The sequence below is a fragment of the Apium graveolens genome, chromosome 1, assembly GCF_009905375.1.
Source record: "Apium graveolens cultivar Ventura chromosome 1, ASM990537v1, whole genome shotgun sequence".
NCBI classification, from domain to species: domain Eukaryota; kingdom Viridiplantae; phylum Streptophyta; class Magnoliopsida; order Apiales; family Apiaceae; genus Apium; species Apium graveolens.
The window spans coordinates 197,308,688-197,322,318 of NC_133647.1; the positions used below are offsets into that span (position 1 = coordinate 197,308,688).

The 13,631-nt window shown below is 33.5% G+C and overlaps 1 protein-coding gene across 1 annotated transcript; it reads right to left on the minus strand.

Moving 5' to 3' along the window:
• Window positions 1-3,953: 3,953 nt before the first annotated feature.
• Window positions 3,954-7,921, minus strand: LOC141677245 (nuclear transcription factor Y subunit C-3-like). Its single transcript, XM_074483086.1, has 4 exons — window positions 7,775-7,921; window positions 7,631-7,683; window positions 5,312-6,106; window positions 3,954-4,219 (listed from the first exon to the last, which is right to left on the minus strand). Exon 3 carries the CDS (start codon window positions 6,086-6,088, stop codon window positions 5,345-5,347), a length of 744 nt encoding a protein of 247 aa, XP_074339187.1. The 5' UTR covers window positions 6,089-6,106; window positions 7,631-7,683; window positions 7,775-7,921; the 3' UTR covers window positions 3,954-4,219; window positions 5,312-5,344.
• Between the last annotated feature and the right edge of the window lie 5,710 nt (window positions 7,922-13,631).

A 13,631-nucleotide genomic window follows, 5' to 3' on the forward strand; every position in this document is an offset into this window, starting at 1 on the left:
TTTTAAATCTAATAACCTAAAAAAATAAAAGTAATAAAATCATTATTTTATATTAATGTAAATTTGATCAGTGAACAATGGTGATCCAAATTTGGATTCATACTATTCACTGATCCAAATTTGAATCACCATTTGGATCATTGTTGAAAGAGAATTTGGGATAATCTACCTCAAATTTGAATATTTGGATCAGTATTGGAGATGAGCTAAATGATTAAAGGAACCTTGTCATTAATAAACACTAAATTAACAAAATATTCTGCGGGGAGAATGATATTATCAAAGGAACCTTGTCATTAAATAATTATAATTTTATTTCAGTAGGTTGAATGAATTTACAAATGTCCAATGATAACTCCTACCTTTAATCGGGACCGTTCGTTGTTAGAAGCGGGAGACACCTGGCTGACGAAAGAGTCAAATTAAGTAGTTTTGGACGTGTTGCAGTCCTAGAAGGATGTGTGCTTGAAGGTTTCAAAATTTTAGTTCACTAGTTACTGTTGCTTAGTTGGCTTAGCCGGTTAAAGAGATCTTGGTCACAAATTCGAATTTGACGGTAGAAGAATTTACGATTATGCAGATTGTTGAAGTTAGCATAGAGGGCAAGTACAAAATAACTTCAAATACTTTCGAAATGAGTCTCTCCTACTAAATATATACACGAAAATGTTATTTACAGAGCCAATTTTTGTATCCGGAGCAAATAAATTTGGAAAGATGAATATGCCCCCTATATATACAATAACAAAGAAAGAAAAATAATAAGAGTAATTTCGTCTTTTTAAGATTTTTCAGTTTTGAAAACAAAATAATTGATTTGAAAATAATATTTTCCTATATATATTTTATATTTTTTTAATATAGCTAATTGTGAAGAAACTTGAAGTATGTCAATTGGTTAACTATGCTTAGTTAATTTCGATAATTCCTCCAAATTTATAACAACTTATTGGCTTATTGTATAAAATGCAAATTAATCTTTTCATTGAAAAGGCAAGTTTAATAAAAAAAATTGATTGAATAATTATTCAACCACTTTTTTCAAAATTTAACCATTTAGGCCGTGACGGTAACTCCGGTAGAAAACACTACTTTAGCGCCAAAATATAAATTTCGATTTTTAGTGCATTACGTGGTTAATAGAAATTTCTAAGATCTGAAATTAAATAAAAGAATCATCACTTCAACACATATTAAGATTTAAAATTTATATATTTAATTCTCTCCAATATTTCTATATCCATTACTCTACATGAAAAAACATAAACCCTACATTAGAATTTGTCATCATATATAGTTTTCTTTGTATCAATTCACGATTAAAATGTGACCATGGTATTTAGCAAACAAAATAATGACCATGTTTGAATGTATATTATATGACCGGTATAATGAATGTGACTATTATTTCGAATATAACGTACTAATCAATTCATAATTATTAATAAAATATAATTTCCTGAGATGTAATTCATAATTTCGGACTTCTTCGTAATATAAGATAGGGATTTCCTGAGATGTAATTCTTCGAACACCATTATCAACAATAGCTTCCACATCACAATCTTCAACCCATTAGTACGATATTTAAGATTTTTGTTTTCTTAAAATTAAAAGTAGCACCTTAATTATAGAAAACGCATATAGAATAAAACCCTCAAATCCTAAAATTCTCTAAACCTTGAAGCAGGCTCCCTATCATCTCTGAGGGGTTTCCATCGGTTTTCACCGGTGGAAAGCCCCGATCTCTTTCTATTTTTATTATTGTTAGTTCATCTCTTGTTAATCTTCAATAATTTCACAATTTATTTGGGTTTTGTTTGTCTCTCCTTGTGAGAGTTTGGTTTTATTTGATTTTTTTGCAGTTCATCATGTCCGAGATTACAGATCTGCAAAATTTTCATGGTGTTGATTCGGTGATAAAGGTTTTTATGGTGATGTATTTGTGGTCGATTGCTCAAAACAACAATTGGAGGATTACATCATGTAGATATCACTTCAAAAAATTGTTTGGTTGTCTATCCAAAAAGGAAGGATTCAACAGCAATATAATTATGCGTTTGTTCAATTTCGATTATATGTGTAGATGCCGTATAACTTTTCATTATTGAATTATTTTCATTTTTCAAAAAAAAAGTAGCACCTTAATTAAGATTGCATGCAAAGGTCGGTGCTGTAATATCAAAGCTATATTCATAGTCACCATGAGTATTCGAATCATAATCTATGACAAAAAATAACCCAATTAACATTCAATCCTGATCTAAAACGATAATTAAGAGAAGTGCTAGGACCCAAAATTGGATAAAAAAATAGTTTCAAAATGACGTGGCATTGATAATGTGTTATTTTGGATTTTTTTAGGGTCAATATTATAAAATTTATGATAAATAATCAAATTATGCTGCTAATCAATAATTTCTCTCAAATCAGCCTTTAAACTCTTATAAAAAAAATTCAAGTTCAATAAACATCAGTAATAGAAATTTATAAAGTTAGTTTTCTCCGATACTCTAATATACAGAACTCTACATAATAAATTAGAGAACATAAATTTACACAAGATTTTGGACTACTCCGAACATTTGTCACTATGTATATAGTTCTCTAAGTATTACTTCATGATTAAAGTATGACCATGTTTGTATGTTTATTATATGACTAGAGAACAGCTATAATAAGTGTGAATTATTTCAAATATAATTTTAAGTAATAATTAAATAAAATTAACGTCCGTATCATATAAGACACAGGATCCAAGTCCGGACCGTCGCGACTAGCCTTTTCGCACATATTATTAGCGCAAAGGAGTGAATCTTGACTGTTGGCATCGGTCAGTTTGGACGGTTTGGAGAAGTTAACGGTTTTCCTAAATTTCAAATCAGAATAAACTGTTATGCGAAAAAACCAAATCAAACCAGTCCGTTTAAAACGGTTTGGTTTGGTTTGATTTCGGTTTTAACCATTTTTTCTATAAAACAAAGTTAAAAAATTAAATTGAACTTGAACTTGTAAATAAGAATCGAAAATTTGTATCATATTATAGAATTATATTTTCTATTATAATCATATTCAGAAAGAATATATAAAAATTATGACTTTAAGAAATTAAAAAAAGGTAAGAAGACAAGAAAAATGTGACCAATTCTCATAATTTTATTGAATAAAAATAATAATAATAATAATAATAATAATAATAATAATAATAATAATAATGAAAACAGAACACAAATATAAATGTTAATATCTTAGAATAAAATATTAAGATTAGTTCTTTTATATGTTTTAGTTTACACATATTATAAATTATACATTTATTATTATTTGCACATTACCAATATATGTATGTTAATATTTCGTTCTAAATATGCGATCATGTTAGGTTATTTCGCTCGGTTTGAAGGTAAAAACCGAAACCAAACCGAAAAAAATCGGTTTTTAAAATGTTAATCCGAAACCGAACCAAACCGTAAGTAACCATAAAATTCAGTTTGGTCAGTTTAGATTAGGCGGTTTCAGTCGGTTTGACTAATTTATGTTCAGCCCTAATAACAAGAACAGAAAGTGTAGGCCAGAACATCAAACATGCATTCTGATCTTGAAATATGAGTGACTAGTGATCTTCATTGATCTAAACCAAATAGCAAAGGTAGTGATCTTCATTGATCTAAACCAAATAGCAAAGGCATTAATCCTAGGATACGATATTAATACTGTTATCTTACAGCACTTCCATTCTCCTGCTATCTTACAGCACTTCCATTCCCGAAAGACAATGAAAGTGTGTTTTTCTCAGCATTCTTGAGGGGAAGAACATAGCACCAAACACCACAAATGTTACGTTGTCTCCGGTCTGCAAGCTCTTTCACTTTTTAGTACATAATATAATTAAAATATGACAATCATTTTATATAATATGGAAAATCAACAATTTTCACCATCTAAAAACAGTCTACGGCAAAGTCATTGAGATAAAACGCAATACCAGAAACTGGTATGTATTCTACATTTGATGCATCCTCATGCACCAATATAAAATCCAATGACAAACAAAAACAGTTGAGCAAGCCAAATATAGTAAAAAGTTCCTCCTACTAAATAGAATGCATCGCTAGTAGCTAGTAAAGTACTTGATTGTTCTCCCCTAACTTGTGAAGTACTTGTTTGTTATCCCATGTATCAACTTCTTCTGCAGAGTCGACATTTTCTTCAAGAGCCCCTGCATTGTTCCGCAATCAACTTGTAAGTAAATCAAAACTACAGGAGACTAGGCAACAGAAATATATTGAACTACCACCAAGAAATCTGTAGAATTTACTAAAATGTCAAGAAATGTGTAAAAAACTGTGTTCACACGATTTGCGATCTCTCTACTACCTTTAACAAGGTTTTATTCTGACATAATCATTAGATGGACCTATATACGCATTCAAATATGTGTGATATAGGATACTTAAAACATGAGATGTCAATAGAAATCAGACAGGAAATTTGGTGGAAGCTTTGCATTCGGAGAAAAAGAAAAAGGGACATAGACAACTATTTAACATGATATCCCCATAACAACGATTTGATTAACTTTAAAGTTAAATGTATGTTGGTGCCAGTGGCACTTGGCAGATTTTTGTATGGATTTGCCATTTTGATAGTTAAATTCTCTCAACATCACTTTGGTGGTTTGATCTCCCATTTTTCACTTTGGTAGCTGTCGTTAAGTCATTAATAATATAAATATAAAAAAAGCTTACTAAATGGGTATGGGTTTAACCATACGTACCATCAATCATGACAATAAACCAACCCGACCCATATCATTCGTCTTCTTATAACCCAACCCAGACCAGGAATTCTCCAATGACCAGGAAAAAAAATAACTAATTTCAACAACAGGAAGTACTAATAGATCCTCAAAGATCTATACACACAAATATTAGATCGGCACCAGCTGTTTTTGCTTCTCTCTCCTTTTACTAGTTTAAAAAGGAAAGTTCTCGACTTCCGAAAAAGAGAGGAAGGTTTCCTGTGAACTGCCCGATACGTTAGTATCTATATGTATTAAATGGGTCCTTCCGAGAATCTTTATTGCATTATTCTTGATTACTTAACGGTGTTGGATAAAGATTTGACCACAGCAACCAAATTAATAGGCGGAAAAATATTTTAACCGCGAAATTCAGATAATAAAATTTAATCAGTGAAGTGGGCAGTTGTAAAATACAGCCACGGAACAAAAACATACAAAACAAATAAAAGAACATAGAGGTAATATCAATATGGTCTTCATTTACAGCAAAAATAATAGAACACTTACCTTAACATGCTTGAGGACCAGCACTACCACTCATTACTGGTCAGAGTCTTCAGGAGGTTGCTGTTGTTGCGGCCACATTTGCGGAGCCATGTAAGGACGAGGCTGCTGACCCATATACATAACTGGAGACCCAACTTGTGCAGCATGTTGTGGAGGCATATAGTTATAGTAAGGAACACCTTCAGCAGGACCTCCAATAGGAAGGGGACCTCTTGGAATTGTTGCAGCAAGTGCCTCATCTTTCAAATCATCTCTTGGAACAATATCAACCAGGAAATCAAATATGTCTGTCCTTGTAATGGCTGCCGCAATGTCATTTTTCTGAAGCGTCCTCCTTTTGTTCTCCTCTGTATGATTCCAAGCACGCATTGTCAATTCAAGGATGAACATCTCACAGGCTCGGGCAAATATGACTGGAGCTTCAGCTGATATCATTCTCACATCCTCGTCTGCTTTCATTATCTTCTTGATCCTTGCTAATGGCAGACTGTGATTCTTGAAATCAGTAACCTGCTCAATTTCTTGATACTGGTTTGCCCAGAAATTCTGGAGTTGCTGCTGCAATTGTTGTTGCTGCTGCTGGTGGATTTGCTGATAAGCAAGTTGGTGTTGAGCAAGCTGACCCGGAGTCTGCGCAGATGGAATTAATCCAGCTGGTGCAGGAGCAGAAGTTCCCATCATCTGGTTAGCTTGATATGGAGCCACACCGTATGGCATCTCAGCTGAAGTACCAACCACACCCATATTTGGGGGCTGTCCATGGCCTTGCTGGTCCATTTTTTATTTTTCGAGCTTCTTCAAATTACAAAATCAAACGAAACATAACCATTCATTAGGGTTTGGAAAAATAATAGGCAAAAAATCAAACTTCAAACATCTGTACCAAGAACTATATATTCATCAAACTAATTTGCTAAATTTACACAATACATTAAAACTGGTCTGCTTTTTTTACAGGTAAGTAGGTTGCAAGGCCTACATTTTAATCTGAAAAATCATCATGCACATATAATACGAGCTCTTGAGACTTTTGACACACTACAACGTATTCACCCTGTGATCAAGTCCATTACAGACAATGCATTCAGATTTACATTAAAAGAAACAAAATTTAACAAGTTCTTTCATTCGATCTTCTAAAGTATGATAGCGCTACCTAGTACATACTGTATGTCAGACAGGAAACCTTGATAATTCCCGAAAATGAAACGTTGAATTTCATTTTAAAAAATTTATCCTAAGGGTAAATAGGCAAAATGAGGAGGGTATTTACAATTTTGACTTGTTATAACGCGCAGCTGGACTCAAACTTATTAGCTTGGTTGTCTCTAATATTCCACCAAAATTTAATACCGCATTATTCTAGTTTGAAGTGGCATGTTTTTTATCAGCAAACTGGCCTTGTTCGACTTTAAAAGTCAAATTTAACCAGTCTTCACGAACTCAAGGTATAATGTTGTATTTGGCATTCCGGAGTGAAGAGATTTGCAATATTCCATGCACACGGACTCAATTAACATTATTCTTAAGATGGTAGAAAAAGAAACACGTTTCAACATATGCTTAATACTTTTAGCGAGAAAATAAGAGGCCACTCCTATATAAACAATATATAATATTAACTGTTTTAGCTTAATACTAAATTCGATATCATGAACAATAAAAACTCAATCTTTTAGTACTATGAAAAATAGTTGTTGCAGATGAAAACATACATGAATTAACAAAGCCATCTTTACCCTATATTGAAAAATCTTCTCGGCGTATATCAAATCATTTCCGAAATTCTCAAAAACTTCTCTATTACAACCAAAATTAAATCAAAAAGATCAAACCATCCAATCCATGTTACACACAACAAATTCCACTTTTCACCGCAAACTCGAAAATAGCCCATACATGAATTAACAAGCCTAAATCTTTACCCTATATTGAAAAATCTTCTCCACATATATCAAATCATTTCCAAAATTCTCAAAAAAATCCCTATTACAACCAAAATTAATTCAAAAAGATCAAACCATCCAATCCATATCACACACAATAATTTCCACTTTTCGACACAAACTCGAAAATAGCCCATACAGGACTAAATTCTCACATATTCCTAAAAACATAAAATTCATCAAAACAAGAACAGGCAACATAAATCACCAATCAATCAGAACAAAAAAACCCAAAAACACAAAAAATCACTTTTACACAACAACCCAATTACCAAACAAACATAAAAATCAAAACTTTTTCCTAAAAAACCTAAAAAGATCACAAACAATCACAGGAAAGTACTAAAGATCGAAAAGGGTATCAGATTCATACCTTAACAAAGCTTAATCACAGCAAAGTTTTGATCTTTCTTCACGATCCAAACCCTAAAATCAAGAAATTGAAAGTTCAGCTCAATTAGTATGTGTATAAACATCAAATATACAAAACATGTATAGATAAAGATAGTAATAGTACCTTTGATTAGTGAATAGAGAGAAGAAATAAGCTAGGGTTTATAATTTATAATAAAAAAATTGGGAATGTATTTAAGTATAAGTTGACAAGGAGAGAATAAAAAACATGTTTTGTTCGATGCGCTTCTACGTTGTTCTTTAACCTTAATTAATTTAGTTTTGTAATTAAAATAAGTTTTATGTTGTAATAAGGCTTTTAAGTAGAAAGTTTTTAGTATTGGGCTTTCTTAGGGAATAGAAATTTTTTACGTGGGCTCTAGCTACGACCTTGAAAGTAAGGTGGTTCTTACTTCTTAGCAAAGTAAGAATAAGAAGTAACTAAAAACATTTTTGGATGACTTATGTAAAAAAAATTACTTTTTCCGAACAATCAGGCTTTTATGTTTGTTCAAACAAGAGAACGGAAACTAGCCTCCTCCCACTAATATCAAGATTTTAGATTATTAATGTATTATAAAAAGTACTATCTGAAATCGAGATTCGAGATTCGAGATTCGAGATTTTAAATTATTAATACATAATAATGATGCTGTCTAATATCGATATTTTAGATTATAAATTTTTATAGTCGCCGCTCTCTAATATCAAGATTTGAGATAGTTTGATCTTTCCCGCCGAAACGCGTTAGCATTTTAGAAAGATTGCTTGTTGGCTATTTTAGAATATAATTATTTTTTGATGGCGCTCCCTGATATCGATATTTATATCATAAATGTTTACATGTAGTGTATTCTAATATCAAGATTAAAGATTTTGATTATGACGGCGTTCTTTAATATCGAGATTTTTTTATTATAAATACTTACATATTGCGCTTTTTAATTTTGAGATTCGAGATATAAATGTCTATCGACGGCGCTCTCTAATATCGAGATTTTAGATTATAAATGCTTAGAGATGGAGCTCTCTAATATCAAGATCCGAGATTTTAGATTTTAACAGTGATGGCACTCTAATATCAATTTTTGAGATTTTAGATTATTAATGTTTACAGAGGGCGCTCTATAATATCGAGATTGTTTATTATAAACGTTTACATGTGGGGCTATCTAATACCGAGATCCGAAATTTTAGATTATAAATACTTATTGACGGCGCACTTTTTAAACTTACTGATAACGCTCTCTAATATGGGTAATGGACCATTTTAGCACAATTTAGTGTGATTGTGTCCAAAATGGCACTCTTCAAACACCTGGCCCTCCACCGGCACATAACTAACGCATTTGTACATTGCGTTAAGACATAAACATATAAAAATAATGCGTTATCTTCGCTTTTCAAAAGTAAGATACAAGACTTTGAATTCAAAACGCATTTATTATTATTGTATTCACAGAAAATGCAAGTAATATATGTGTCTTAGTCAACACGTATATATTGCTCTCGTCTTCTCTCTATATTAAACTACAACTTGCATTTGGGAACGTGTGTGGCTGGGTCCACCCACGCGATTTCAGTATTTCCTCCGCGCACTTTTCAAGTAGCAAGGCGGGACCCAGTTAAAAACTAACGCATGTATAGTTAACGTGAAAAATGTGCCAGACAAGGGTCATAATTCGGCAGGGTGCTATTTTGGACGGATGCTCTTATTTTTGTGTCAATTTGGGCATTTTCTCCTATAATATCGAGATTTAAGATTATAAAGCAGAAATGTCATAGCGATCAAAGGCTTAGCTAGCCAATCGAAATAATTTTAGCCAAGCCATAATTGAATTAGATTGCAAGCCGCTATCTCGTTTTTCTCCTCACAAGATACATCGTCTTGGAATATTTTTATTTTAAACAAAGAATATTCAAAAAATGGTTATCTCCGTCAATTTATCCTTTCTTTTGTTCCTAAATCATGTATTATTACCTATTGGATAGCTCACGAGGGTTTGATTGGTAAGTTTCTGTGTAACTAGTTGTTGATCCTCCAGTATATCTTGTATATGAGAAGTGTTATGCGATGCTAATTTTAAGGTTGCAGCAGCAAACTGTTTTTTGTAAAAAAAAAGTTAGTTAGCAAATTTTTGTACTCTAAATGTGACTATCCCGACTAGCCCTTTTGACACTCACTCTCACTGTTGGCCACGAGCAAGACTTAACTTCACGTTAATATGATATCGTCCGCTTTAAATTGAGCCCGCACGAATTTGTTCGCTTTGAACCGAGTCCGCATAAATTTAATTTTGGACACATCCCAAAACATCGTACTATTAAAGTTAACATACTGCTTTATATATAAGTGAATCATCTCTTATCACATCGATGTGATACTTGGGTTGACACCACCCAGCAATCCTAACATCAAACCAAAAATCACGAATTCCGTGATTTTAACCCGCGATTAATTTGTCTACATTTTACACCACCGCAAGGAACCGACATATTTCTCAATCGTGTTCATACTGATGGAAACCACCCACATCGAACCACCACATCCTGATATCCTACAAGGTCCAGATCTGAACTTTTGGTTGTGATATCACTTGTTGGGCCGCGAGTAAGCCTTAACTTCATATTAATATGATATTGCTCGATTTGGGCCGAGCCAACATGGATTTGTATCGTATTAATATGATATTGTTTGCTTTGAGCCGATCCCGCACGAATTTGTATTTGGGCACATCACACAAGGCAAGTAAAATTAACCAACTGCTTTATTTCAAAAGAATCATCTCTTATCACATCGATGTGGTACTTGGGTTGACACCACCCAACGGCCTCGATTCCTGTAGGGAAGTCATAGTTGATCAACTTCTGTAACTAAACGTTACAAAACGCATTTCCCGACACATATTATAATTAATTATGGAGTAAATTGCAGTTTGCACCCAGTATCTTTGGGTGTTTTCCCACTATGATCTCAAACTGTGTTGGTTGACAATTTACACTCCAAATTTTAAGTATTCATTATGTTGGCACCCCTTCAGCCATTTGCCATCCAAACTTGTCGTTAACGTTAGTACTGACAGGAGTATACTTGGAAAATAGAAATAAAGTGTCTTTTATTATCCATAATCCCCAATTTGTAGTGTCGTTTTATTATCCTCTATACGTTAATTAAAACATATCCCCTTTCTTCTTGCCTAAAACATTCCTAAAGACGAAGAAAAATCGAGGTCCAAGTGACTGATTAATTACAATGTGAGGTCGTTTACGAGCTGTTGATAATGATCACACTACTTGGGCTGAAGTTTCAGACGAATATCGTATTTTGACATATGCTCAATTAAACATGGTAGGTGATTTTGGTTTGAAAGAACTTGAATCGATGTGTGTAGAAGTAGGGATGAAAAATGGAGGGTTTTGATTTATAGTATTGCTTACTGGAAGTAGACTTGTCTCATGGATTGATGTCAATTGAAAATGAAGAACATGTTGAAAATTTGATTAATATGTTGGTTTACACCAAAGTATTGCGAGTATATGCCACTGCTAAGACTATTATAAATTGGACTTGTGAATGTGATGATTTATGTTAAGCCTGGTGATTCGCCTAAGCAGCTCCGGGATTATGATTTGAGTACGATCACACATAGGAAGATCAACTCATCGGAAAAAACCGCATCTACGGTCAGGACATGATAAGAAACGATCATCAGCATTTGTCGAGATCCATGTTGTTTACTCAAATACCCACTTCCCACAGTTACACCTGCAAGCAATTAACAAAAAAATGAAGGTTAGAGAACATGTATGAAGCTTAGAAGGGATATGTATATATACTACTTTTATTTACCCTTAAATTACCTAGATAGTTGTTATAATGTAAGATTCCAGTTTTAACCTTCTGAATTCTAAACAGTACTGACGTTAATGGCGAGTTTGAATGGCAAAAATTTGAAGGGGTGCAAACTAAACGGATTCTTAAAATTTGGAGTGTAAATTGTCAACAAATATAGTTTGAAAAGAAACGTTCTCGGACAGTGAAAATGCAGCTGAAATTTTTTAAATTAAGAGTCAGATCCGTAATCTTCGTCAAGGAGATATGACTGTTACCTAGTATTTCAGTACCTTAACAAGGTGCTGGCAACAACTAGATATGTTTGAATGCATTGAATGGGATTGTACAAAGGATTCTCTAAAGTTCCAGAATATCATTGAAAAAGAGAGGATATTCACATTTCTTGTTGGACTCAACAGAAACTTGGATGAAGTTAGGGGAGAATTCTCTCGGTCAAGCCTCTTCCATCTATCCATGAAGTATGTTCAGAGGTGCGTAGAGAAGAAAGTCGAAAGAAAGTGATGTTGAAAGTTGTCTTGTCCCAAAGCCCCGTTAATGAAGGATCATCGCGGGCAACGAGAGGACATTTTGATCAATCACAAGATGAACGACGCAAGTCCAACAGACCTTGGCGTGATCACTGTCATAGAGTTGGACACACTAAGGACACTTGCCGGAAGATTCATGGAAAACCGACCAATTGGAAAGGAGGCCGAAATTCTGAAAAAAAAATTGTTATCACGTTGCTGCTGAAGAACTTATAGCATAAGCTGTTTCATCTCCATTTACCCAGGAACAAATGGATATCTTACAAAAATTGCTCAACAAAGAACAATCTAAAAGTTCACTCATTAGTAGTGGGTCAATGGCGCAAAAAGGTACAACATATCATGCTTTAAATGATACAAAAGACTATGATACCTCATGGATTGTTGATTCGGGTGCTTCTGATCGTATGACTGGTAATCCTACTCTGTTTCAGTCTTATCAACCTTGTTTTGAAAAACATAAGATCAAAATTGCTGATGGATCTTTTTCTCGCGTAGTTGGTAAAGGAAAAGTTATTTTGCCTAATAACATGGTGTTAGCCTCTGTCTTATATGTGCCAAATTTATCATGTAATCTACTTGCAATTAGCCAGTTAACACGAGACTTATATTGTTGAGTCTGAGTCACTTACCTCTTTATCTAATGAAAATGTTCCAAAGACTACACTACTGGTACTGATGTCTCATCAAATGATGCTGCACCGAAAAAAAAAGATACTCGTTTACTCACATCGTCGAAATACGGTTAATGATATAGAGTCCAAAGGAACACCTGGACACAACAATGAATCTGATCTGAAACTAGTTCATTCTGCAAATCAATCTAATGACACATTAGTTGAGCATGTTACAGAAAAAAATCTGGATGCCGATGATGGGCCAATTGCACTCGGGAAAGGTAAACGAACTTGCACACAACATTCTATCTGCAAATTTATTTCCATGGAGAAACTTTCACCAAAGTTCAAAGCTTTTACAACACAACTTGATCGTACATCAATTCCTAAAGATATTCATGAAGCACTTAAACATCTAAGGTGGAAAGCTGCGGTACATGAAGAAATCAAGGCTTTGGAAAAGAATGGAACTTGGGATATTACAGAATTACCTCCTGAAAAATCAGCAGTAGGATGTAAGTGGTTATTTACAGTGAAGTACTTGGCAGATGGGAGTATTGACAGGTTCAAGGCACGATTGGCTGCTAGAGGTTTTATTCAGACCTATGGAGTGGACTACAAAGAAACATTTGCCCCGGTAGCAAAGCTTAACACTGTTAAAGTTCTTGCAGTGAACAATGATTGGCCTCTTCAACAACTTGATGTAAAGAACGCATTCTTAAATGGTGATCTCAACGAAGAAGTATACATGACACTTCACCCTTCAACGAAGAAGCCTCCACAGATTTCTCTTTGACAAAGGACATAATGGTATGATGGCTTTACATATAAACAAGGATGTGTTTATTTATGATGTTAAGCTCCCTGTAAGCTCTATATTTGTTAATCCAAACTTCTTATTAGATTATAAACATCATACATGTGATCGAGAGCAAGGAAAACAACTAAAGGCTTCTATGAAAAGTGCAACTACAGAAGAAA

Excerpts from the sequence above, each read along its gene's own strand:
- LOC141677245 (XM_074483086.1), bottom strand. The coding sequence starts at position 6,088 with ATGGACCAGCAAGGCCATGGACAGCCCCCAAATATGGGTGTGGTTGGT.